Source organism: Solanum verrucosum, unplaced genomic scaffold, assembly GCF_900185275.1.
Source record: "Solanum verrucosum unplaced genomic scaffold, falcon-dt-bn FXZP01001278.1, whole genome shotgun sequence".
Taxonomy (NCBI): domain Eukaryota; kingdom Viridiplantae; phylum Streptophyta; class Magnoliopsida; order Solanales; family Solanaceae; genus Solanum; species Solanum verrucosum.
Genome location: NW_026020317.1, coordinates 1,533,192 through 1,559,770, shown reverse-complemented (window position 1 = coordinate 1,559,770; position 26,579 = coordinate 1,533,192). Strand labels below are relative to the sequence as shown.

General features: G+C 34.0%; 3 protein-coding genes and 1 non-coding gene across 4 annotated transcripts; 3 read left to right on the top strand and 1 right to left on the bottom strand.

The window, feature by feature from the left end:
* Positions 1–216: 216 nt before the first annotated feature.
* Positions 217–290, top strand: TRNAI-UAU (transfer RNA isoleucine (anticodon UAU)). The gene has a single exon. It is a non-coding gene; the product is annotated as a tRNA-Ile (tRNA).
* A 3,903-nt stretch (positions 291–4,193) lies between these two features.
* Positions 4,194–6,908, top strand: LOC125835257 (protein IQ-DOMAIN 9-like). Its single transcript, XM_049514387.1, has 5 exons — positions 4,194–4,333; positions 4,457–4,624; positions 5,320–5,547; positions 6,327–6,440; positions 6,522–6,908. The coding sequence occupies exons 1-5, from the start codon at positions 4,259–4,261 to the stop codon at positions 6,852–6,854; spliced, it is 918 nt and encodes a 305-aa protein (XP_049370344.1). The 5' UTR covers positions 4,194–4,258; the 3' UTR covers positions 6,855–6,908.
* Positions 6,909–12,883: 5,975 nt separating this feature from the next.
* LOC125835249 (transcription factor TCP4-like) lies at positions 12,884–14,180 on the top strand. The gene has a single exon (XM_049514377.1). The coding sequence runs from the start codon at positions 12,979–12,981 to the stop codon at positions 13,981–13,983; it is 1,005 nt and encodes a 334-aa protein (XP_049370334.1). The 5' UTR covers positions 12,884–12,978; the 3' UTR covers positions 13,984–14,180.
* Positions 14,181–15,532: 1,352 nt separating this feature from the next.
* On the bottom strand, positions 15,533–18,982 carry LOC125835323 (pyruvate decarboxylase 1). Its single transcript, XM_049514447.1, has 7 exons — positions 18,325–18,982; positions 17,939–18,102; positions 17,237–17,798; positions 17,006–17,094; positions 16,726–16,843; positions 15,991–16,179; positions 15,533–15,885 (listed from the first exon to the last, which is right to left on the bottom strand). Exons 1-7 carry the CDS (start codon positions 18,793–18,795, stop codon positions 15,715–15,717), a joined length of 1,764 nt encoding a protein of 587 aa, XP_049370404.1. The 5' UTR covers positions 18,796–18,982; the 3' UTR covers positions 15,533–15,714.
* Positions 18,983–26,579: the final 7,597 nt, after the last annotated feature.

Genomic DNA, 26,579 nt, shown 5'->3' with positions numbered 1-26,579 from the left:
TTTTTTTCAAGTATCAGTGTAAAACTTTATTTGTGGGAGTTAAAAGAGTAAATAGGCGAGAAGGCAAATAATTTATATTCAAATGAATAAGCACGACAACTTTCTTACCAGACTTATTGCAAGTAAAAAAACCAACGCAAGTTCTACAAAATGCCTAGGGTTCAAACACAGAGGTTTTACTCTTTATTAAAATAAAAGGTATTATACTATCAGCATGGTCCCGTAGCTCAGTTGGTTAGAGCGTTGGTCTTATGAGCCGAAGGTCGCGGGTTCGAGCCCCGCCGGGACCAACTTCATCATCCCCTTGGCTCTCTTCCCCAACCTTTTTTCCATTGTTCCGTTAGCTCCGGAACATTAATCTAGAAGGACCTTTGATTCGAATCTCCACACTTATTTCTTTTAGGGCCCAATGCACCTAACATCAATATCTATTATTATTTTCCTCTATAATTTTTTTTTCCGTACCTCACAATTACATTATTAGACAACTCAACTATACTAAACAATGATCACCTTAATTATTCAACAACTAACCCATAATATCAACATAAATGAAGATTATGTAAAGATGATTATGTGCTTGGTTGATAATTCATTGATTCTTTTCACGCTTTGGGATTAGATTATAAACTTTAATGATAATTGGGACCACAATAATACATGCAAAAGACATAACGCATACCTACATTTTCTAAAAGTATTTGTCCTATGTATTTTCTTTTCTTAATAAAAAATTTCCATCTTGACCTTACTATATGTAGTAAAGGAAGGATAAAGAAAAGACTAGTCTATCACATTAGGCAAGATTCAAATTCAAAAGAGGATTCTTCATTCTTAAGTTGGCATAATTATTACCCCCTCCGTCCACAAATGTTTGTCAAGTATACTAAAAATAGTTGTCCAAACTTAATTGTCAATTTAAACAATCAAAAAACCATTAGTCACTTTTTTCCAATTCTACCCTTAATAATTACATAACTAATGATTTCAAAAAGTAGTCATTATAAAGTTACAAGACTACTTTAATGTAAAAAAAAATTGTTTTTACAGTTTTCAAAAAGTATAAACCATTTTAATAATGATTGATAGTAGGGTTATATTAGTCAAATTGCACCTTATATTAAATTTTTCTTTAGGGTTGTGCATGATTTATCCTGATAAACAATAGTAGACGAGGGAGTAGTAATATTTTTTTGACGGAAAAATCCTTTTGGCCAGAATGGAATTTTACCTATATTATTTTACCTTTTAAAATATTTTTACCCTTTTAACTTTAATACCTTTTAACTAAAAAATAAAAAATAGATCAGATTATTTTTAAATAAAAAAGATATTATAATTTTTTTAAATTTCTAGTCAAATTCTGACCAAATTTTCTGATCATTTAGCATTACACTTTTTTTTATCATACCCTCAATCATTGTGCCATGAAAAAGAAGGAAGACAAACAAGTAAAACAACAGCGTAAGCTTTTTTATTCTTTTTAAATTAAGGTGGCATTTGAATTGTTGGAGTCTGCACACTTAGTTATTGAGTTTTTGAAAAATAAAATGTTTGTTTGAGCCAAAAAATAAATAATTAGAAGTGAATTATGTACTTTCATTGGCTCAAACAAACACTATTTGTAAAAAAAACGAGTAATTTTCCTAATAAAAATTGTTTATAAGGATATATATCAATCACTAAAAGTTCTGGTTAAAGCCAGATTCAGAATTAAAGTTTATGTATTTCTACAATGATCTCAAGTTAACATCATAATGATTAATGTTACTACATTATTTATATATATTTAGTAAATTTCTTAAATACATATATAGGTCTGAGTCTGGTTATGGTGTGGTAAGTAGCTATTTTCCTTAATTCAAAACTTCGAGTATTGTGAAATAAAGTCACCTTCTATGCCAGTTTGGAGTTTATTTTTTCTCTTTAAAGAATGCCAGACAAACTATGCCATAAACGATTGCCTATATTTTAGTGCAAATAAGGATGAAGACTATGGTTGTTGTGCTGTCCCTACAGCAGCAGTTTATTGACTAAAGAACAAATAATCTTGATTGGGATTCCTTTGATTTAGAACAGACAGCCCCATTATTCTAATCCAATTTTAAACAGAGTATCATTTATTGCTCCTTTTTAATCCAACAAATGTACATCTGATTCAACTTCTTTTAGAAAATATACTCAACTACTTTGTGTTATGGGGCCATGCCAAAATATCAATATTCCACACAAAAACAATCAAATTGTACCAACCTTTTGTTTTTTTTATTTCTTTTGATGTCATCTTTCTCAAGTATTTCTTCTCTTCTACTCATCCTATTTTTTCCCCACTGCCATCACTACTCTATCATCACTTGTTTTTCCTCTTTTTATTCTGTTTTTACTTTGCATTTTGGAAATACCCATTTGCTAGAAACAGCGTACAAGTGAAGGGTTTTTTCTCTGGTATGCTTTCTTGTAGCCACAATTTTTGTTTACTCTTTCAAGTTTACATTTTTATTTGTTCTTCTTAGTCTATGGTGGAAAAATGATTATGGGTGCTATTTATTTTCTTGAAATTTCAGAAAGATATTAGATTCTGTCTGCTTATTGGGAAAAAGCAATCAAAAGATGTCATCTTGATTGATTATTGGTTCATTCATATTGTTTCTGTGAGTGAATGTGTTTAAAGATTTTACAATTTGGTACTAAAAGTCAAATTAGGAGATGACCCGGACTTGTAGATTGAGAGTCCAAATTGAAAATTAAGATGATTTTTGTAAATTATTGAGTCGAGGGTCTTTTGGAAACAACCTCTCTGCGTACTCTCTTTCATATGTTGTTGTTGGTAAATTATTGAGCTTTTTTCTTGTACACTACTATAAAATAAATGGATGAATTATAGATCAGTTGTATCCATACCTAGATCATGAATAGGTAATAAGCTATGTGTATTTGAATTGTTTCAACTTCTCTAGGTGACTTCCTGTTGCTCTTCATTCATAATTGACTATATAGAATGACTAATTTAAAGTAAATGGCTTTGCAAGTTCATTCTTATTCTGACTACACCAAGCAGGTGTAAGCCAGTATAGTGGATCTTTACAGTAATAGCAGTTTGACCGAAGCTCGTGTGCTTAGGGTGTTAACTGACGCGGCATTTTGTTCATTGAAAAAGTTGTGCATGGTCAGAAATTGTGATAGGTTGTCAGGGTTAATCTTTTGGGTCATGCAATTATGCTTCATAATAACTAGCACAAGGAGATCCAAACTAGTTGTTTACATAAGAGCTTTATTAAGCACTACCTAATGTTTCAGTGGTAAAATATGTAGATAATTTTCTGGTGATGGGGGGAAGGTGTGAGGTTATTAATTGGTGGCTTGATAAATGATCCGTAAATGAAAATGTATATCAATTGGAAATTCTAAGAGAACTGTTTATTTCTTTGTTTAGATGAAGTTTTTTTTTTTTTTTTTTGTAATAATAAGTAATTCTTGATGTAATCAAGCGGCTAGGCTGTGTGAACTTCTTTTAACAAGTCGTTTGAATGCGTATGTGAGTATATGGGAATTGCTTTTTTGGCCCAGGGCACCATTATTTCATTCTCATTTTCTGACTATCTGTATTTAGTTATTCCACTTGCAGTTCAATAGTGCCTTGAGTATTGGTAAGCATTTGTTATGGTAACATCACCTAATCTTGTCAGAGTTTAACCCGGATACTTACCTTAGGTAGTTGTAGTTCACCTAAAGATTAAAAGTAATGTATTCACAAATATAATGGACTGAAATGATCACACATTGCCCTTCTATAGAGTTGTAGCCAACCAAAGTTTCTCACCTCCCTGCAGACCACCAGTGAGAAATCTGAAGCTAACACGGGAAAACGATTAAGAATTTGGTGCTGCCTGTAAAGTAACTCAGATACATTTAAAAGACTCATCAAGTCTTTGAAGGTAACAGAAATCCAATAAAATTAATTTAATCATCTGTTAGACAGTGTGAAATTTCCAACAATTAGACTTCTCCTCTTATCCTTTTTTTTGGGGTAAAACGGCTTCTTGTTGTCAATTTGATCAGTTGAAAGAACATTTTCATGGATAATGCAACCATTTGAAATATCCACTACACATTTCACCCAATGATGCAAATGAATAGAAGAGCTTGGCATATGTAAAATTATTAACATTCAATCTGGATATTTTCAAAACTAATACCGTTCCATGTTCCATTTGTTGTGAGCTGCAGCTGAGTAAGATATATATAACAAGCACCTGCAATGGGTTCTGCAGACTGGCTGAAGAATGTAATCGGTATGAGAAAAGCTAAGGATGGGAGATCGAAAAAAATAAAGGTAAGCTGTCATATTTGTCTCATTAGTCCATGACAACCCATTCCTTCCATATTTTTATTATAAGTTTCGGAATCACCAGTACTTTATAAGATCAACTGGATTCATATTTTTAGTTTGAGACAGGGAACATCAGCAAACAAAAAGTCTAATGGATGCAAAGGGGATAATCCCCTGCAGAAAGAGCCTTCTAAAATAACAAATGGTGCCTTGATCAAGAATCAGAGGGAACTGGGAATGCCTATTGAGGACAGAGCAGCTATTAAGATTCAGACAGCAGTCCGCGCTTATGTGGTAAAAGCATATTATTCAACTATTATTTCTAATGATTTATTCTAAGATAGTTGTTTTTGAGATTTATTCTTGTCGCGACTAAATATTTCTTGAGTGACTTTTTCTTCTGATAACTTCTCTTGAGACTCAGATATTGCAGTGATATAAACCTTCTGTGTTGTCTACTGTCCTCATTGTCAGACATACACTCCCAAATTTAGGACACTAACCAATTGAAGAAGCACATAGCATTTTATCATTTTTTATCTATCTGAAACATCCTAATTGTTCAATGCTCACACGCAATTTATCTTTACTTTGGAAAATTCTGGTAAATTTACTGGTGTCTTATTTCATGGCATGGAAAAAGGCTATCTTTTGTTATAATTGTGACAGAAGATGATTAGCAAACATTTCCCATCAAATCATTTGTATAATGCTATGAAGCAGGATTGCAGTTACCCAGAAAAAGGAGAGGGATCGTATCCAGCATAATGGTTTCAGTATCTTTTCTGCAATGCCACTGCAATTGTTAGATCACTCCTTTAACTTGTGAAATCCTTTAATATTAATTGAACTGAAAATTCCTGTATCCTTCCAGTGTGGCTTATTGATATATATTTAGTAAAAAGGGAACTGATGATGTCAGATGAGCGTTTCAAAGAAAGTGCTTCGACTCTTTTCTTTAGGTTGAATAGAGTTTTCTCTGTTTGCAGGCTAGGAAAACATTACGTCGATTGAAAGGAAATACAAGGTTACAGTCCCTGACACAACGTCCTTCAGTGAAAAAACAAGCTTCATCAGCTTTGAACTATATCGGTTCATGGAACACCATGCAAAATGAGATAAGAGCTCGTCGTGTCCACATGGTGATGGAAGGGCATCTTAAGCGGAAGAAGCACGAGAATCAAGTGAAGCTAGAGACAAAGCTTCAAAATATAGAGGTTAGTTGGAGACATTCTTATGCCCACTAATTGTTATCCTACTAGTTTTTCTCCCCAGTCTTTGAAGCTTTCAAATCAGTATTTGCTTTCTCTTTCTGCTATCAAGAGATTTTCTTGCCTTGATCATTCAACTAAATTATCATTTCTGTTAACCCTATGTTTTTTTTTTTAATCCAAAAGTTTGAGGCTTAAAACTTCATTTATTTCCATTTTAAATAAATGATCCACTAGAGAAGATTCCTCTTTGGTGGCAAGATAGATAAAAATAAATTTCTACTATTAGAAGGAATGCGTGGAATTTCGTTAATAGAATTCAGATATCCAAACTCACTGTATCAAAATGAAAGCTCCAGTTTGCAGCATTTTCTTTCATATGAGTAGAATTCATGATACCAAACCCTCATAATCTTATGCCTTTGCTTTAACAGAAATCAAGCTATAAACTACTCGTGCTAGTACTTTCGACAAACTCCACGCTTAAACTGCATTACGTTTATCCTTTTTGCATTCCAGTCATAGGAGCTCATGCCAGTTTCTTTGTCTTATGATGCCTTCTCACTTGACAAAGATTACGAATGATGCTCTATTTGGGACTAAGGCGTAGTAGTAGTTGTTGTTCTCTCGAGCAGAAAGTAGAAAGTAGAAGCCAAACTACAAACCTGCACAAACCCATATTTAGATGGTTTCTCTAGTTGTGTTTGCCTAATCTTGGCCATGGTGCAATTTTGTGTCCTACCTAGCTATATTATTTCTCTCTAACATGAGTGAACGGTTGACAGATAGAATGGAGTGGTGGCCCTGAAACAATGGAAGTTATTCTAACAAGGATTCACCAGAGAGAAGAAGCAGCTATTAAACGGGAACGAGCTATGGCCTATGCCTTTTCTCATCAGGTATTAAACTGAATGACAATGTTTAGCCTTTTTACAGCGCAATTTCAGAACAAGAGTTCCTACTGAAATATTATGTTACAGTGGAGGGCCAATTCCAACCCAGTTTTTGGATCTGGAAATAATGAAATGAGCAAAGCTAATTGGGGCTGGAGCTGGAAGGATCGCTGGGTTGCTGCTCGACCATGGGAAAGCCGAGTTCTTGTTCATGCAAGTCCAAAGAAAGTCAACGATAAAGCAAGCAAGAACACTAAAAGTACTACAAGCCCGATAAAGAAAACACCAGTTTCTGTTATATTAACTTCTCTCAATGGGAAAGGCGCTAAAAAGTCCAATGAAGTAGCAGGACAAAAGGTGAGCAGCAAAGTTAAGGAGGTCAGCACTGAAAAACAAGAGGTGGTAATCGAAGCTAACTGAAAATATAAGACGTTGAAGCATAGACATTTCGGGTTATGCATATTGTTGATGATGGAGGTAAAAACAAAAAAAAAACTTTGTTATAATCACCGAACTGAGAGTTTGCCATCGTGTTCTTTATTTTTTCAAATTCTTCTCTTCATATGTTTATCTGAGACGATAAGTTATTCATAGGTTAACATGTGTATAGATATCACATCTCATTCAAGAGAATTTATATTATACCTTGGCGTGCTCAGAACATTCTGTTCCTCTTATCTATTTATCGTTTAATTTAATGAGTACCATATAGCAATAAACTCTGCATACCCTGCCTGCTTTATTTGATGGTATTGTTATAACCTGAGAGACATAGGTTCAATAAGGAACGGAAACTCAAATGTACTCTTCTGCCATCTAATTTGCAGTTCGGCATCAAAACGGACACTTTTTTGTACACAAAGTCCATTGTGTCTAGAAAGTATCCATTTTGATGTCGGACTCAACAGTTTTTCACTTTATGGACATTAAATACATGTAAAAGATGATGAAAAAGTAATGGGCCGGACCTTATAAATACTTGAAAATTCAAAAGAAAATGCATGCCTAAAAAGATAAAATGAAGCAACAGAAATACGGCGTGGGTTCTGAATTCTGTTTCTAATTCATCTAGTTAACCTTTATATGCATGCCTAAAAAGATATGAAGCAACTTAAATATGAGAATTAATTATTTCCCTTGTTTCCTTTTATTTTCTGTCGTTTTTCCCCTAATAGCACAGGCACGGAGACACTTTTTATATGACACTACTATAGTTTATATATGATAACTCATGTACTTGGCTCCGTTCGTCACATGGATCCTTCTACTTACGACTTTGCCAACTGAATCCTCGAACTCACTGAAACTCAACATTTTAAACCCTTTTGGCTTCGCGTGCACTTCAAACACACAGTAAAAATAACATGTCATCATCCACATTTTTAATGACACATCATTTATTTTTACTTTATTTTAAGAAAATAATTTCTTCTTCTTTTTCATTATGTTTCTCCTTCACTGCCCCTATCTTTGACTACTCTCCTCCATTTTATACAACAGAAACATCATTGCAATCTTGCATCCTTACCTTAAACACTACCTTAAATAATTATAAACCACCGTTCTTCTCCAAATTTTCATCATTTATAATTTTGTCATATTTTTTTGACCAACGTCTCCGTCCCCCACTTGAACCACCGTGAATCCGTTTCCTCCATTATTGTGGACAAACCACACTACTTCTCTAATACGAACCACATTAAAATATCTTAATATGTTTTAACATCTTTATATAATTTTACACAACACACTTCATCTAATTTCACAAAGACTTACAACAATCACTCTTTACTCTCCAAAATCATCGAATCTTTGTCACTTCACCACCTAAAAATTACCCCTCCCCGGCTCCCCGTTTCTCCAATAGCTTCTCTCCGTATAATTTAATCTCACAAACGTTGAAGCAATTACCTCTGAAAAGGATTTCTGAAAGTGAGAGAAATGGGAATTGGGTTGGGGAAGAACGGGTGGGGTGAAGAACAAGTGGGTAGACAAAGAAAAGAAATTGGGAGAAAAAACAAAAAAAATGACAAACTTTATATTTATTATTTATTTATTTTCTTTTTATTCATTTTTTTCTTTTTCTTATAATTGTTTTTAGTCTAAAATTTTATGTCTATGCTCCTTTAACGCGTGAAAGCACGTGTTTGTTCCAGTTCAACTATTAAGTTGCCACGTACACTTGGTCAACGGTTAGAATGGGTTTAAAATATTGTGTTTCAGTGGGTTCGAGAATTCAATTGGCAAAGTCGTGAGTAGAAGGGTCCATGTGACAAATGGTGCCAAGTATAGGGGCCCAGGTCATTCCGTCTATAAATATATACTATATAGTTTGGCTTAAAGTTAATGCAGAGAAAGTTATTACATATATATTTTACTGATGATTATTTATGCACTAAATCAAACAATTTAATTTTAACAGTGAAAAATTATTCTTAACCAAAATTAAGTGATAAGTGTGTGTATCAAAAACATTATCATTTATTGATTTGACCATTTTGAGTCATAGATGTATATAGATCACGTGGTGGAGGGGAAAAAGTAGATAAAAATAACTAAATACTCCTTAATAAAAGGAATAGGGGCAGTATTAGACATAACAGCTACATAAAATATCTTAATGAATACTCAACTAATTGAAGTGAATTATGCAGCATTTTGTTTTAGTTTTATTTAGACCCTTTTCAGCTTATAGGCTGACTAGAGTTATTTATTGGCCGTAACAAATGAATTATTTAGGAAATAGTGGATTAGATTAGAGAAAACTAAATCTATAAAAGCGTAATTTGTGACTAATTAAGCTAAGTAGCATTTTTATATGACGATTACAGATTAATTGTATGGCTACACTTTGTCTTCGTACCGACAATTTAGATAGTTTTTCTTCTTTAATTTCTTCTCATAGGGAAAATTCTTCGTATTTTCAAAGCTCCAAATTAGTACTTCTTTGTATTCTTATGAAACATGAAACGCGAGTAGCACCAGGTGGGGAGCCACCCTTGCTCAAGGAGCATCGAACCAATACACAGTCGCCGAAAAATTACATAAAGGTTAAATTTTAATTTAATAAAAATATAAACAAGTATTGACACCTATTAACACAAGTTAAAGGTTTAGTCTGATGATAAAGGGATTGCAAAAATTTCTTAAGGTCGCGTGCTTTAGCCCTACTAGCCTTATAATTATTTTTTGGGAAAAAAGACATTACTCCCGAACTATCATAAATGGTATGCATATACCTCTATCATACTTTTGGGACATTAGTGCTCCTGCCGTCCAAAAGCTAGAGCATATATACCCTTCACTCTAAGGGCGGAAGACTAAATAAGGACACGTGGTGCAATCTTATCCGTCGGGTCGATGGATAAGATTATGACATGTGTATGTCCGTTAATATAAAGGGTATATATATATGTTCTAGTTTTTAAACGACAGAGGCACCAATGTCCCAAAAGTATGATGAAGGGTATCTGCATACCATTTACGATAGTTCAGAGGTATATTTGTCCTTTTTCCCTTATTTTTTTAAGCTAACTCAAAGAGAGAAGACTTGTCCAAGTTTTATAAGGAGTTCACTCATCTCATTAACCACCGATGTAGTCTGTAAGTCCTTCTTCAACAGTTTGCATGTCAATATTACAAATATTTTTTTCCAGGAAGCCGGTGGCATTTAACCATTTTTATTTTTTTTTATATCAGGTTTAATCAACCAACGTAACAAGGGGTTAGTGGTACCCTATTCAGTTATTTCTTTTACAAAAAATACATAGGTTATCAATCATTATACATACACGCTATATATAAGACTAGGCCTCAACTTAAAATACGTTTGAATTTTTGGTAATCACTCCATTAATAGTTATTCTATTATCTTATAAAAACACATATCTTCTTGATTCAATTATCTTCAATAAAAAAAATAAAAATTTAAGATAATAATTATTATTTGAGTGACAGTATAAAAAATCAAACTCTTTAAAAAGAAAAAGAACAAAAAGGTATTCATCACATGGTAGAGTAGTGAATGATAAAATTAGAGCATGAAAAGGGAGGATCTGAAGGGATTCACGTGATATAATATACAGTACTACAGTTGATAAGAAAAGACCATGCACATGCACGCATGCAATTTTTTCTTGTTCCTGGAGCCCAGGAGGGCCCTCAAACTAAACGGGTCGACCACCTACTTCCTTTGTTTTTTTTTAAAAAAAATGATCTAGTTTAACTTGATATAAAATCTATAAAAAAAAATAAAAGATTTTTCAATTTTATGAATATTATGATTTTAAATTAAAGTTATATCAGATGCATCAAAATGTTCTTTAATTTTATGGTCTTGAACACATGGAAATGATTGATGTCCTAAATTAAAGTTTTGTCAAGTATAAAAATCATTGATTTTTAAACAGACTAACGAAGAAAATATGTCATTCTTGCGGAGAAAGTACTATCTAATTAGGGATATAAAGTAAAGTCATAGAGCAGTACACCACAACCCTGAATAATAGACCAGAACCATTGTACAAATTGAATTGAAGCAATAGGCCCATAGTACTTGCGTATTTTTCTAGGAAAAATTACTTAAATACACAACACTTCTTTATATATTCTCAATATTTCCCTACTCTTTTACTAAAATATAAAAATTCCTTATTTTCCCCCAATTCAACTTAATCGGATACTTTATTAGTTTAAGTATCCGCCCGTTATTAATTAAAGTATCTGCGCTGCTATATTATATATGCATCCGCCCGTTAATTAAGTATATGTGCTGCTAACAACTTAATAATTTAAGTATCCTCTCGCTATTAATTAAAGTATCCGCGCTACTATATTATGCATCCGTCCGTTAATTAAGTATTCGTGCTGCTAACAACTTAATAATTTAAGTATCCGTCCGTTATTAATTAAAGTATCCGCGCTGCTATATTAAGTATCCACACTGCTATATTATGTATCCGAAAAACACTAAAAAAAAGGATTTTTGGTAATTAATGAAAAAGTAGGGAAAGAAAGTAATTTCTTTCTTATACTATGTCATTTGCCTAATTTTTACATTTTTCTAACTACGATATTAGTACAAAGGAGGTTTAAAGTATACTGCACATATTATATAAATAAAAGAAAATTTTCATGCACAAGAAGAAACTTTATGTAAAGTGGTGAAGGGTACAAAAAATAACTTTATAAAATAGGTTTAATTCCTAATTGTAATACTCTTCAACTATTTTTTTTAAAAAAAAATCTGACTTTGCCACAACATGCAAAACCTCAAGAAATAAAGCGGGGGTAGAGGGTCACATTCATTTTTCAGAATTTCAGTAACCTACTCTCATGAATTTACTACTGTAAACAAGGGATGCTTTAATCTTGGTAATTAATTAATTTCAGTCCAGTATTTTCTGGCGATGGAGCAGGTTGATAAAGTAACTTAACAACAGTGGTAATAACTATTTGTACTGAGGGGATGTGTGGATGTCATAAAAAAAGTGAGATCGATGTGAATTTCAAAGAGTAAATGAGTTGGCTTTTTACCTTGCTGGGACATTGGACAATCAATTATTTAGGGTGAGAGGGTTAAGGTAGGCACAAGACAGGAAATTAAAGAATAGGTATAGTTGTAAACTTGTTAAGAAGGATTCCTTCAATCTTTCTTTTTTAAAATCCGAATTGGAGGATGGTATATTCATATTCAGATAAAGCGATCTCTGAGTTGAGAGTGTGATTTTTGCAATATTTTTTACATACGTAAGTTCTAGACAGAATATTGTGAATTCTATTAAACTGACACGTTAGAACAATAATCATATTGAAATCGACACACACTAATGTTATTTTACACGATAAAAATAGCCAAATAGGGGATGTTGTAAATGATGAAGGGTAAATAATAGTGAATGTTTTTACTAAAGGTGCAACCTTTATATACAAACAGATAAACATTACTTTGGTCTTCACCCAATTAATTTCAAACTCTTTTTAAGTTAAAGTCTCTTGTTTAATTATGAGTGAGGAATGTACCAAATGTACTAGTGTTATCTTTTTTTCCTTTAGGTACATGCATGAAGGTAAAATGGTCTCTCTTCATTTTCACTTACTCAATATTTTTGTTGTTATGTATAATTTATCTGCATATATGATGGGGACATAAATTTAACCAAACTGGGGCACACACCTGAAAGTCCTATATGCTCTACTATACTTGTGTATTTGTACTTGCTTTTGCTCACTCTTTACAATTTTTTTTGTTTCCTACCGGATTTCTGGTACCTATTTTGGACTCTACTAATTCCGATCCGCACCGAAAGCCTGTTAAATTTCCATGATATTTTGCATGAATCCTTTTGGACTTAGTACTTACTGGTTACAACATACAACCTTACAATTATCTTATGTAAAGCTATTCTTTAAGGGCCCAAAGTCACAGTGACTTTATTATTAAAGCTGCCATTTCCATTTGCCATTTGCCAAGTGCCAACACTAAAAAGATAAAAGGTGGAAGAGAGGAAGGTGGAGATAGATTACTTCCAATCTGAATCCTCCAATGAATCATCAGTTTCAAGTATCAGATGAAGAAGATGGATCAGAAGAAGAAGAGGAGGAGGAAGAGGAAGTTTTTCAAGAAAACGGCATTAGAAACCTTCAAAATCACTACCAAAACCAGCAGATGCCACAGTCACTCTGCAAAAAGCCAGCAAAATGGGCTAATTTCACAGTACGTGAACAAGAATTGAACAAAGGGACAAGAATAATGAAGCCAAAGAGAGCTAAAACAGATGTTATAGAAGGCCATGGAGGCCGAATTATTCGAGCCACAGGAAGGAAAGACAGGCACAGTAAGGTATCAACTGCAAAAGGTCCGAAGGATCGACGAGTTAGGCTTTCACCAAACACTGCAATTCAGTTCTATGATGTGCAAGATAGGCTTGGCTATGACCGTCCAAGTAAGGCTATTGATTGGCTGATTAAAGAAGCTAAAGCTGCAATTGATGCTCTTGGTGAGTTCCCTAATAATTTTCACTGTACTAAACTTAATCCCAAAAAAATGCAGTATTCATTTGATCAAGAACAGAGTCCAAGATTTAGCCAAGAAAACAGAGGTGTTCAAAATTCTGAATATGGAGTTCAAGACAACCAGCAAGAGGTGAATTATGACATCCCAATTCAGAATTTTAACTTGTTTTCATCATCTGATGGTTTCAAGATTCCATTTTTAAGTGAGTTACAGAGCTACCCACATGGGCATTTTCTCAATTTCCAGTCTTTACAGGATGACACAATCCTATCCTCTGGTAATCATCATCATCAAGGCAGTTTCTTAACCACCACTTCAGTTAATCATTTCCCATCAGTTTTAAGTCAAAATCAGGTGTTTTCTCACAGGGAACCCCTTCAGTCCAGTTTCTTCCCTCTAATGAGTGATCCATTAAGCACACAACTTGAGACCCTTTCATATGGATTTGCCAATGATGGTTTCTCAGGACTAACTTCTAGTGCTTCAAGAATTCAAGGGGAAGAGGAGCAGGCTACATTTTTTTCTGCTTCTTGACCCACTGCCTCTGCATTATCAAGATTCAAGACTAGCATATCTTTTCAGAATCTTCTTCACTTCTCTCAGGAGCTGAAAACTTTGTTGAGTGTGATGTAATGCAGAATTTCTTATGTTATTATTATTTTTAAGTTTCTGTAAAATTATTATTCTTGTAATTTTGCCTCCTTAATTGGATGATCAGCTCCTCATCAAAAGATTCATAATCTCAATTTGGAGGGGGTCACGAAAAAGAAACATGGCAAGGGTATGTTTTGTTTGGAACCGGGATATCCCAAAATTATAATCTAGGACGATAACTTATCTCATATTATATACTATATGAGATAAGTAATCTAGACTATAGTCCTAATTCTAAGACCAATTTTGATTAATACTTCCAACCAAATTTTAAATTTCTAATTCTAAATTGGGATAACCCACCTAATCCCTCCAACCAAACGACTAGATGAATAGTTTAGAGAGAGCCAAGGGCAAGAGGAAGAAGATTCTTTGAATTAATGAAAGAAAGACCAAGATGCGAATTACGAAAATGGTGTCATGTATATTTGGTGTTGTAGCAATCAAAGAATCAAATTAAAGGGATAAAAGAAAGTTGGGTTTTTTCAAAAATTTAGCTATTTTCAGTTAGTACACAGGATCTTGAAGCAGTGATTGTAACTTAGGTACATCATAAGTGTCATACTCATAAAAGTCTAGATTGTTAATGCTACTCTACTGATACTTGTCAGTTCTATTGGCAGCAAAGGCATTCAATTAAAAGCAGCTCACAGTACTGCCCTCCTACTGATCTGTTTCAATCAAATTTGTGTTGCCATTTGGATGCATTCAATTCCCAATTGTCAGTCTCATTTAGATGCCAATTCTTATATAAGTCCCTTTCATAAAACCTAATTAGTACATTCACTTGTTCCAATTTTAGGTTCGAGGGGTAAAAGGAACAAAAAGGTTGAAGCTCTTGAGAGGCGTTATCCATATGGCCTTGAAAACATAATTAGGGAAATATAGTAACATAAAGTGAGGAAGTCATTCTAGATGGTCAAAGACTCATATGTCATCATTAATTATTATTCATAATATATAACTAATAGATTTAAGTTATATGCATTAACAACTTAATTTTTTTTACACAGTTAGCTAGTGTGATTAAGCTATTATAGCATGCCCATTATTACTATTCTTATCGTTTTACCTATAATTATCTTTTCTTTACGAATAAAGTTATATATGCCATAAGCAATGCAACAGTGTCAGCAGGTTTTATCTATGTTCGATTAAACTTGTGACATATGTAGTGACCCCGTGGGGTTTCATGTGTGTCTTTCCACTCAGCATTGATGGGTGATAGAAAAGCAGCTTATCATTCATGTGGCTACTTAATTTCTAAAGTTGAAAAAAAAAAGGAGGTACTTTAATTTCAAGGGCCATTATAATAAAGTGGTTCCCAGCATATGTACCAAAATCATCAATGTAGCGTATGATTTTCTGGCAATTTTTTTACAAGCGTGGTTGGGATATTTACCTAATTTGAACATAAAAAGGTTGCAGCCACGTGAGAAATGAAAAGTGATCAACAATATTATTATTGATAATAGAGACATTTGGTACATTTTATGGACGATGACACTTCTAAGTTATAGAATACAAAAGCAGGACATAACTATAACTAAGGGAAAACATTAAAATTCTTAAGCCTTTTCCTGGTATCTTATTTTGGACTAAGATAGATCGCTACTGAGGATTAGGAGGACGGCAATTAGCTGCAGAAACACGTGATCCCCATTCCAAAAGTTCTTTGCTAGTATCATCCTTGTGCACAAAGACTTCAATGAAACACAAGGAGTCCTTGTGTGTGCTTGTCGCTGTTGCTATTGCCTCGGTTAGGTCCTCCTCCGTCTTTACCTGCAATGAAATATCTCATCAATTTCTGTATAGGTGCATGTCACATTGACAATTTTCTAATCGCATAGTGGGAGAAAATGTTACAATGTGTTCATAAATACTGACCTTTGCAGTCCAACATTTGCCTTCACCATTATGGATAGCATTCACAAGACCAGTGTAGTCCCAGTTCTTAATCACGTTATATGGGCCATCATGAATCTCTACTTCAATGGTATAACCTCCGTTGTTGATGAGAAATATAATGTTCTTTTGTGCACATCTTATCATGGTTGATATATCTTGAGCAGTAACCTATGTTGCCAAAAAGAGTTTTAGCTTTCTCAATTATGTTTCTCATAATTCACTTTAAGAAAAACTAAGGGGTCGTTTGGTGTGAGGGATAATACCAAATAGTCCCGGGATTAAATTATAGTACCGCTTATTTTGTTGTTTGGTTGACAAGTTCGGGATAACTTATCCCGGGATTAATAATTAGTACCGGGATAAGTTATCCCTCTCTTTGGGTGGTATAGTAATCCCGGGATAAAATAGGTAAATGACAAAAATGTCTCTTTCAACCCTTTTGTTATATTACTTTTTACATTAATGAAGGACATTTTTGTAAACAAATAAATTATTCTTAAAATTTATTATTTTGAATACAACAAACCAAACACTCAATAAAAAATAATCCCAACACAACTTATCCCATCATAACTAATCCCAACATAACTTATCCCATCATAACTCATTTTCAAACCAAACGACCCCTAAGTATGCTAATGAGTCTTGAGCAGCAAAAAATGAGAACATTTGAGAGTATGATCATTAAGTTCACAACCAATATGAGCAACTGACCTGGAAGCTTCCATCACCGATGCAGGCAATGATACGTTTATCTTTAGCAGCCTGAGCATAACCGAGAGTGGCACCGACTGACCAGCCAATGGATCCATACTGCATCTGGAATTCAAACCTGCAAGTATTTGAATAGAACTTTATCTTAATATAGCTACAATCAGACTTCCTGAACTGTTATTGAGATTGATATGTTGTCAAGTTGTCTTGTTCTTCCATTAATACTTTCGATTCTACTCCTCATTAGCAGGGTTTAGAATAAAGTTAGAGTCATGCTTACCCGCAATTTTCAGGAAGATTTAGCTTCTGACAATTGAACCATGAGTCCCCGGTCTCTGCAATCACTGCAGTGTTACCGCTTAGCATTTCCTGTGAAGGATAAAGCAAAGTGAACAAATTAAAACTTGCAGGGACTGTAAGAATTCCTCTTTTTATTCTGTTGTATCAAGTGTCATGTAATTCTCAATTCTTTTTTACAAAGTGTTCTGTGTTAATCACAATTCATATATACCTGAATGTGCTTGAAGAGTATATTGACTCGAAGAAGTTCATCCTTCTCGCGTTTCAAGGCAACACCCGGAGGGACATAAATACGATGGTGATTTTCCAAAGCAGTGGTATTCTTCTTCAGCTTTTTGGCCAATGCACTTAAGAAATCAGTCATGAAAACCCAACCAAAGGAGGGGCCATTTCCAATAGTCACACGATTAGGTTCAACAACAATCAACTTCTCCTTTTTAATCAGCAATGAGTATCCAACAGAGCTGTAGTCATTGAATATGGGGCCAACAAAGACATAAGCATCCGCAGATTCAACAATCTCCCCACAAAAACTAGAACTCACTGCTCCCCAGTATGTCCCAATGAAACTAGGGTGGTGCTCTGGTACCAGTCCCTTGCCAGATGGCATTACTGCCAACGGATAGCCACAGGCATCAGCAAGTTCCACAAAGGCCTTTTGTGCTTTTGCCACTCTTACTTTGGGACCTCCCACAATAACCGGTTTCACAGACTTGTTCAAGAACTCTGCTGCTGCTTCAACAGCTGCTTCTAATCCTAGTTGATTGCTGACCCTGCAATTTCCAAATGCGTTTCCCTCTTAAGACAAAAGCCTAATGTGGCCATAGATCCTTCCACTAAAATGGTTAAAAGAATCATGGTGGATTCAGGAAATGGAAAATATACGTAAATAAAGGAACAGGGAAGAACATACTTTGGAGCAAGATAGAAAGGAACAGGTTCTCTAGCAAATGTTGGGTGAGCGATCCCAGGCAAATTACAACCTATGCTAATGTAAACTGGCTTGCTCTCCTTTAGAGCAGTTGAAATTGCAGTATCAATCAATTCATGTGCATCATCCAAGTTATTCACCACTGCCTGTTACATTATACCAACTTGATCACTTTCGTTGAACATACATTAACATAATGACACATACAATTTAGTCCAACGCAATTACCTAAATCAATGTGGAAGAACTAAACTAGTAGTTATTCTCTAATCAAGAATTACGCACATAATACATGTGATGAATGAAGTAAGAGCAATTGTCATAAATAAAGCGCAGAATTGCAGTACAGGAGCAAATACAGGAAATACCTGAGAACAAGTAACAGTTTGAAAGCATCTAAGTTCCTGGCTAAAATCTGGTAGGCCAATAGTATGATGCAAAATTCTGTTGGTACCATAGTCATTCGAATTCGGCCCTCCAACAATACAAATCACAGGCAAATTCTCACTGTATGCCCCAGCAATAGCATTAAGCACACTCAGCCCTCCTACAGTGAATGTCACTACACATGCTCCCACCCCTTTCGCACGTGCGTACCCGTCGGCGGCGTACCCAGCGTTTAGTTCGTTACAGCAGCCGATCAAATTCAGCTCCGGCTCGGCAATCAGATGATCCAGCAACGTCAAGTTGAAGTCGCCGGGAACCGAAAACACGTCCTTTACGCCGATTTGTACAAGCCGCCGAGCCAAGTGCCGTCCCAAAGTTCCACCTCCACACGGCGAACTCGCTGGAACTGAAGCTGACTGAGCCGTGGAACCGATTGCATTGTTACCCTCCATTTCTAAATTCTTAACAAAATTATGGTGATTTTTAGCAGAAAATTGATTTAACCTTATGTATTTTGACGATGGTTGTTAATTGTGATTAAGGGTGTTTATATATATAGTTGTCTATGATCATCAAGGTGATGGTTTTGAAGACAGTGGGCAAGAAAAAAACTGCTATTAGACAGTGTACACTTGCACTGAGAAAGTTGTATACCGAGGGCTCGTTTGGCCATGAGACATAGTATCATGATATGGTATCATGATATGAAATTATAAGATGAAATTAAAGTTTTATTTGGACATGCGATATAAAATTTTTGTGTTGTATTATTTCTCATAAACATAAAAACCTATTAAAATAGCCCCAATTGTTTATTCAATCTTATCAAATAAATAAAAATTTATAAATCGCATAATAAATTATTACAAAACTATTTGTTCTCCACTTAAGTAATTATTTCATCTAACTTTAATTTGATTAAAAAAATTGAATATAAATTATAGTGTACTAGTCTTTAATATAATCTTTCCACATAGTACGGACAATTTACTCACGTTGAACTTGCATTTCTCGATCATGTGACCGAGAAAATGAGCCAACATTGTTACTTTGAGTCATTTGTTGGTCAATATCATCCGCAACTATATTTTCACGCTCATAGACCATAAATATTTCATCACTTTAACAATCGGTTGGTGTGAGTTAAAGTGAATATATGTTGGTGAGAATAATAAATTTTAAAAAGTAATGATGTGATTATAAATTTTATTCACATATGAAATAAATGGTTAGTAAATATAAATGTGAGATTGTTTTAACAAAATATAAACTCGTGGATCAATTTTTGTATTAAAATATCTCAAATTATGATATGAAATTACCATATAATTTCATATCATGGTTTTTGGAGAATATGGAATCACATCTCATGATATGGAATAATGAGATGGAATCAGTGTAAAATCGCATATCTAAACGCTAATTTATCTCACGATATCATATCGTGATATGGTACCGCATGACCAAACGCCTACTAAGGTTTTAGAAAGAAAAAAAAGGATGGATTATTCAAATGATTCTTTTTTTGGGGAAAAGAATTGGTAATATGCGTTTTTTTATTGAATTGAATAATATATTTGTGTACCTCTGGATTTGATAATGGAGAATAGAGTAACACCGCTTTAGGTAAAAACAGAGGCGGTCTTGGTTTCATATAAAACAAGTACTATTTAATTTTTTCAACTTGGGCGACTTGTTGAATGTTTGGTACTGGGTTTTGACCCATGTCTCAATTACTAACAGGTGATTAGTTTTATACATCGTCAAAACAACACATGCGTTACATACAAAATGTTATTACTAATAATTAAACATTTTTTGTACTTAATTAATTATAAGAATAAAAAAAATTACAAGCATAGTTTGTTTATTGAATCGGATCAAGATTTTTTTTTTTTTTCTGTTGTCTCCGTTTGCTTATCATGTGCCCCCGCCCAGCTTCGCAGTGACATAACTCCATCCGTTTCATCAGTAATTTTTACACCTTCTCTTTTTAATTTTGGAATTTGGTTAGTTGACTTGAAACAAAGAGCCTATTTGAATTGGCTTTTTGGCTTATAAGTTATATTTAACTTATGATTTTTGGCTTATTTTTATCATTTAAACATAAAATTAAGTGTTTATAAGCATTTTCTAAACTTACCCAAACACTTTAAAAGCAATTTTGAAACTCTTGAGTCTTGACAGACCTTTGCGTATATATTTTACATGTACTAATTTTTAGTATTTGAATACTCGATCAAAAAAAAGTTTATGAACGGAAACCTAGACAAACCCTGCTTGTAGACATTCCTTCGTTTGATTAGTCTTACTAAATTAATGCATGTCTTAAAAGAGTTAATTGATGTAGTAGCATCAAATTCAATTCAATCAATTAGGGAAAAATAAAATTTAACTAACCTTATGTAATGAAACAAAGAAGTAAGTTAAATTATATTCCAGCATATTTCAAAATCTAGAAATAAGACGAATATTATTCTTCATTTCACTTTTTTCTCTTCTCCTAAATTAGGAAACACTATAAATTATAAAGAACTCGCATGAATAGCGTGATTCAACATATGTGTATCCGTAGCTCCATAAATATGTACGCAAGTTAATAAATTGATTTATTTGTGCTTTAACGACAATACTTCGTTAATAATAAAAAGAAGAAAAATATTAAGGTAACGAGCTAACTAGGCTGGGCTCAAAGCAGGTCCCAATCCTTTGCTTCTTCTTACTAATATTGAGAAAGCTAATTTCTTACTTTTGTTAAGAAGTTGTTGAAGTTGGGCAATATCTTCTGGACCTCCAAACATGTATGGCGTATAAAGTGAAAAATCTGAACAACTTTTGATCTCATATAAGGCATCATCAATCTGATTAATAACTTGTTTAATTTGACCTTCATGATATTTTTTAATTGCCAAATTAATATCTGCAGAAACTTGAGATAATAAGGCAATTGCACACTCTACGTAATCTTCTGGGAATACAGGCTTATGAGCTACTTCATCTGCCAATCGAAGAGTTTTTTCAAGATCATATTCATCACCCAAACATATTTCTGGGATAAATACTACTATTAGAAAAATACATATTACGGAATTTGTGGTACGTGCCATTATTTTTGTTAGATTTGATTTGATATATCAAGAGTTTATTAATTTCTATTAGTACTTTCTTTTATACTAGTATGTAGTCATAATTAATTGCTTGCATTCATTAGAATTTGTATTTAATTCTTGTCTATATTTATTGTTGAGAGCTTGAATAAATGTGACATTTAATAATACATATTCATTTAATCTAACCTTAGCTTATAGATATAATAGTAATAACTTTTTACGTTATAAAATGTGTCTCCTAATTGAAGTAGGAGGGGGGGAAATAGTTTTGGTTACAACTGATATATAATTAAATGCAACATTATTTTTGGCCGGTATCGAATTTATTTGCATGTGGCCTATATTTTGGTTCCGTAACGACCTTGCTATTTTTCATATGACCTATATTTTATTGTTGTAATAGGATTTTGCTATTTTCGTATGTTGATTATGTATTTTAAATTGTTCAGTATGTCAAATTACCTTAATATAAATAAATTAGCTATAGTGATTAAACATTTCTAACATCAATCGATTAGATTAAAGATTCGAATAGTATTGAAAAAGTAAGAGCCCGTTTGAATTTGGATATGGTTAAGCGCAACCACTGGTAAACACTTATCCTCATTTGCTTAAAAAAAGTAGTTTTTAAGTAAAAAATAAAGAGTAAAACTGAAATAACTTTTTAAGTCAAAAAATAAAAAGTAGAGGGAGACATATTTTTTATTTTTGACTTATTTTAAGTCATTTTAACTTATTTTAAGTTTTTTTACACCTTGTCAAACACTTCCTAACTTATTTTAAGTCATTTTTTATTTATTTCAAGTTATTTTTTATATTTGTCAAACACTTCCAGAAGTCAAAAACTAACTTTAAAATAGAGTTGACCAACTTTTAAGTCAATCCAAACGCCCTCAAAGTGAAAGTACTACTAATTTTCTTGATAAAGTTAGGTGAGGTAAACCAGATCAGATCACAAAAAAAGGAGTATAAACAAACAAAGAAAGTCAAAGAAATAATAAGAACATTATGAAGAGAATAACACAGAGACCACAAAGAGCAAAACTTTTTTTTATACTGTTGAGATTAAGCAATTAAAGTATTTCAGTTTGTTATAATTAGTTAGAAGTTAGTTAGATGTGTTACAAAATATGGAATCAAGTTAGTTAGACTGTTTCTTCTAGATTGTTCCAATTACAGTTTGTATATATGTAACACTTTGTAAAGACTGATTCATTCATTCAAAATTACATAGCTTCATGCTATTCTTCTCTCTAGTTTCAGTTTCCTCCATGTGAGCTTAGCTTTCATCAATGGAGTCTCTCAGCTTGTGTTGCTGATTTCATCATGGTATCAGAGCACTGAGATTGCTCGCAAGTTCTCTTCCGCATCTAATCCTTCATGAGATTTTTATCAATTTTTTTTTTGAAGAATTGCATTGTGAATTCCTCTATTGTTTCTGCCATTTCCGATTTTCATTTGATTTTCTCCTCTCTATTATCTGGAGGATTCATCTTGTTCTTGTTCGATTGTCACGATTGGATCTGTATTTGTTTCGTGTTGTTATTGGTTGATTGTTGAGTGATTGAATCTTTTCGCGATTCTCAATATGGTTAATCTCCAAGCTGAAGCTACTTCGAGTTCCTCTCATCTTCATGTTGATCCCATATCAGTTCGAATAGATTTTGCCAGTCCTCTTTACTTACATCCATCAGAAAGTGCTGGATCTTCTTTATTGCCTGCAGTTTTTGATGGTACAAGTTACATATCTTGGAGAAGAGCTATACTTAGAGCTCTATCAGTGAAAAGCAAAACTGGATTCATTAATGGAACAATTGTGCGACCTGCTCCTGTTGATCCTGGTTTTTTGCAATGGAAAATATGTGATGACATGGTAACTTTTTGGATGCTCATGAACTTTGGGCAAAGTTAGAAGAAAGGTACGATCAAACCAATCGATGCAAACTATATCAGCTATATAAAGAGATCAATGACCTTGTCCAAGGTCCTCTAAACATTACTGGCTATTATACAAGAATGAAGAAGTTGTGGGAAGAAATGAGCATTATAGATGTCAATTCTCAGTGTACATATGTGTGCACTTGTGGTGGTAAGACCAAGTTGCACAAAGCTAAACAGGACAGAAGACTCATGCATTTCTTAATGGGTTTAAATGAGATGTATACATCCATCAGAGGCAATATCCTTATGATGAGTACACTTCCAAGTATGGCACAGGTTTTTGCCATCTTATCCCAAGAGGAGAAGCAAAGGGAAGTGAAGCCTAACAATCACACAGTTCTTGACTCTACCTTACTAAATGCCTATGGCCAGTCTAGCAATAGTGCAGTACTTAAAGATCTTAAGACTAACTACAGTTCCACTAGAGGAGGTGGAAACAACTCTGGAAACTTCAATAATAACAATGTGTTTAGGGGCAGTTCTAGCACTACCAGGTCCTTTTTGTTTTGTGATTACTGCAAGAGATCAGGACACACAAAGGACAGGTGTTACAAACTTCATGGCTACCCACCCAACTCATGGTTTCCAAAGGGAAAGGGATCAGGTTCAGCATGAAATGTGTGTGCTTCTGAGATGAATGGGCACCAGAATGAGGAAGATCATGCACTGAAGAAACAAATGCCATTGAACTTGTCTAAAGTCCAATATGAACAACTACTGAATCTTTTGGGAACTCTGCAGATTGGCAATGGGAATTCTAACTTAGATAATTCAGACAATATGATGAGTGAAGCTATAAACTTGGCAGGTATACTTGCTTGCTACTCTTCTATAACTAAAATAGGTGATATATCTCGTAGGTGTGCTAAACTAACTGTTGGTTCTTGGATCATGATTCTGGTGCATCACATCACATGACCTATAACAAAACCATCCTTAAAAACATTAGACCACTACCTTACCCTTTCTTGATTACCTTACCTAATGGATACAAAGTTAAAGTAACTGAAAGTGCAGATGCTTGTTTGAATCCAACTTTAATCATATGCAATGTACTGTTTGTTCCTAATTTTAAATTCAATTTAATATATGTCCATTGTTTGGCCCTACAACTTAAAGGGACAGTCAATTTTAACAACTTCTCTTGTTCACTGCAGGGCCCTTCTCTGAAGAGTCCTCTGGAGATTGGTAAAGCCAAAAATGGCCTATACTTTCTCTGTCTCAGGTGCCATAATTTCCATGCACCTCCTGTTGGTAATGTTTCATCCCATGTTACTAGTTTTCCTTCTCACTGTACCAGTTAAGCTTCACTTTTCCCATCTCCTTCTGTAAAATACTCTCACAAGATCAATAAAGAAGCTTGTTCAATTGTTGATTGTCCTTGTCTTACTGATAACCATCTTTCTCTTTCTGCTAATTTTTTACTTACATCTTATACTCATGATATTAAACTCTTGTGGCATGCTAGACTTGGACATGTTCCTTTTATAAAAATGAAGAGTATCTCTGCTATACTAGTAAGTTTTTCTACCAGACAACCTTTTACATGTACCATATGCCCTATGGCAAGACAAGCTAGAATGTTTTTCCAGGAAAGCTCTACCACCACTAGAGAACCTTTTGAGCTATTACACATTGATCTAGGGGGTCTTATCATGTACCTACACATGATGCTACAGTTATTTTTTTACAATGGTAGATGATCATAGTATATCAACTTGGACACAACTGATTAGGTGCAAAAGAAATGCATTATAGGTTGTGAAGACTTTTGTATCTCTCATAGAAAACCAATTTCAAACCAAGTTGAAAACCATTGGGTCTGATAATGGTCTAGAATTCACAAGTGGTGAGGCAACCAGTTTCTTTCAAGAAAAAGGAATAATACACCAAAGATCATGTCATTATACCCCTCAACATAATAGTGTAGTAGAAAAGAAACACAAATATCTTTTGGAGACAGCAAAGGCACTTCTTTATCAATCACAACTACCCATGAGATATTGGGGAGAGTGTATCCTAACTGCTACCTATATCATTAACAGACTACCTACAAAAATACTGAAAAATAAGTCACCATATGAATTGTTGTACAAAAGAAAGCCTACTTATTATCACCTTAGGAGTTTTGGATGTCTTTGTTTCCCCACTACTTTGAAAACTTACAAAGATAAATTTGAGCCAAGGACAACACCTCACATCTTTGTTGGATACCCTTTCAACACTAAAGGCTACAAGGTACTAGACTTAGCTACCAAAAGAGTTCATGTATCTAGAGATGTTCTTTTTCATGAGGCTATTTTTCGTTTTGTTGTTGCTCCTAATGGTTCTAGTTTTGATTCTGTCTTAAAGCTGTTTGTCCATTCTGATAAATTATCTTTTATACCTAGTCAAATAAGTATTTTTGCTAATGATGAATTGCTGGAAACAAATGCATCTCCTGAAATTGCTAATAATCATCATGAACTTGTTCTTAACCAAGACACCAACAACACTGCCCAGTCCTCATCCTTACCCCATCATCATAATTTTGTCCCCACTGATGCACCATCAATACATGCACCTAAGAGAACCACTAGGTCCATTCACACTCCTAACTACTTGAAAGAATACTGTTATAATTTGCCCAAATTGCATTCCCTTACACATGTCTCAAATGCTCATAATCCACACTATTCCCTAGCTTCTTTTATCTCAAACCATGACCATGTATGCTTTACTACCTTGTGTTCTAATAACTAACAGTTAGTGAAGACCATTTTACATGAGTGTGAACCTGGTTCTTATGAAGAAGCAATGTTGAATCATGTTCGGCAAATGGAAATGACACAATAGTTTGAAGCTTTATACACAAATGACACATGGGAGCTGGTTCCATTGCCTAAGGACAAGAAGCCCATTGGCTACAAGTGGGTAAATAAAATTAAACACAAGGCAGATGTGAGTATGGAAAGATTCAAGGCTAGATTAGTAGTCAAGGAATACACTCAACAAGTCGGGATAGACTACACTGAGACTTTCTCACCCGTAATCAAGATGACCACTGTTAGAACCTTGGTTTCTTTGGCTGTGAAGAGAGGATGGGACATGTACCAGTTGGATATGAACAATGTCTTTCTACATAGTGATTTGCATGAAGAGGTGTACATGGAATTACCACAAGGCCTGATGGTGGACAATGACAA

What these genes read in the sequence shown, in the direction of transcription:
- LOC125835257 (XM_049514387.1), top strand. Translation starts at nt 4,259, where the DNA reads ATGGGTTCTGCAGACTGGCTGAAGAATGTAATCGGTATGAGAAAAGCT. An exon ending in GGAGATCGAAAAAAATAAAG is followed by an intron (nt 4,334 to 4,456) that starts GTAAGCTGTCAT and finishes AGTTTGAGACAG; the next exon opens with GGAACATCAGCAAACAAAAA. An exon ending in CCTATGCCTTTTCTCATCAG is followed by an intron (nt 6,441 to 6,521) that starts GTATTAAACTGA and finishes ATTATGTTACAG; the next exon opens with TGGAGGGCCAATTCCAACCC.
- LOC125835249 (XM_049514377.1), top strand. Translation starts at nt 12,979, where the DNA reads ATGAATCATCAGTTTCAAGTATCAGATGAAGAAGATGGATCAGAAGAA.
- LOC125835323 (XM_049514447.1), bottom strand. Translation starts at nt 18,795, where the DNA reads ATGGAGGGTAACAATGCAATCGGTTCCACGGCTCAGTCAGCTTCAGTT. An exon ending in CCTTTCTATCTTGCTCCAAA is followed by an intron (nt 17,799 to 17,938) that starts GTATGTTCTTCC and finishes TGGAAATTGCAG; the next exon opens with GGTCAGCAATCAACTAGGAT. An exon ending in TACTCTTCAAGCACATTCAG is followed by an intron (nt 17,095 to 17,236) that starts GTATATATGAAT and finishes TATCCTTCACAG; the next exon opens with GAAATGCTAAGCGGTAACAC.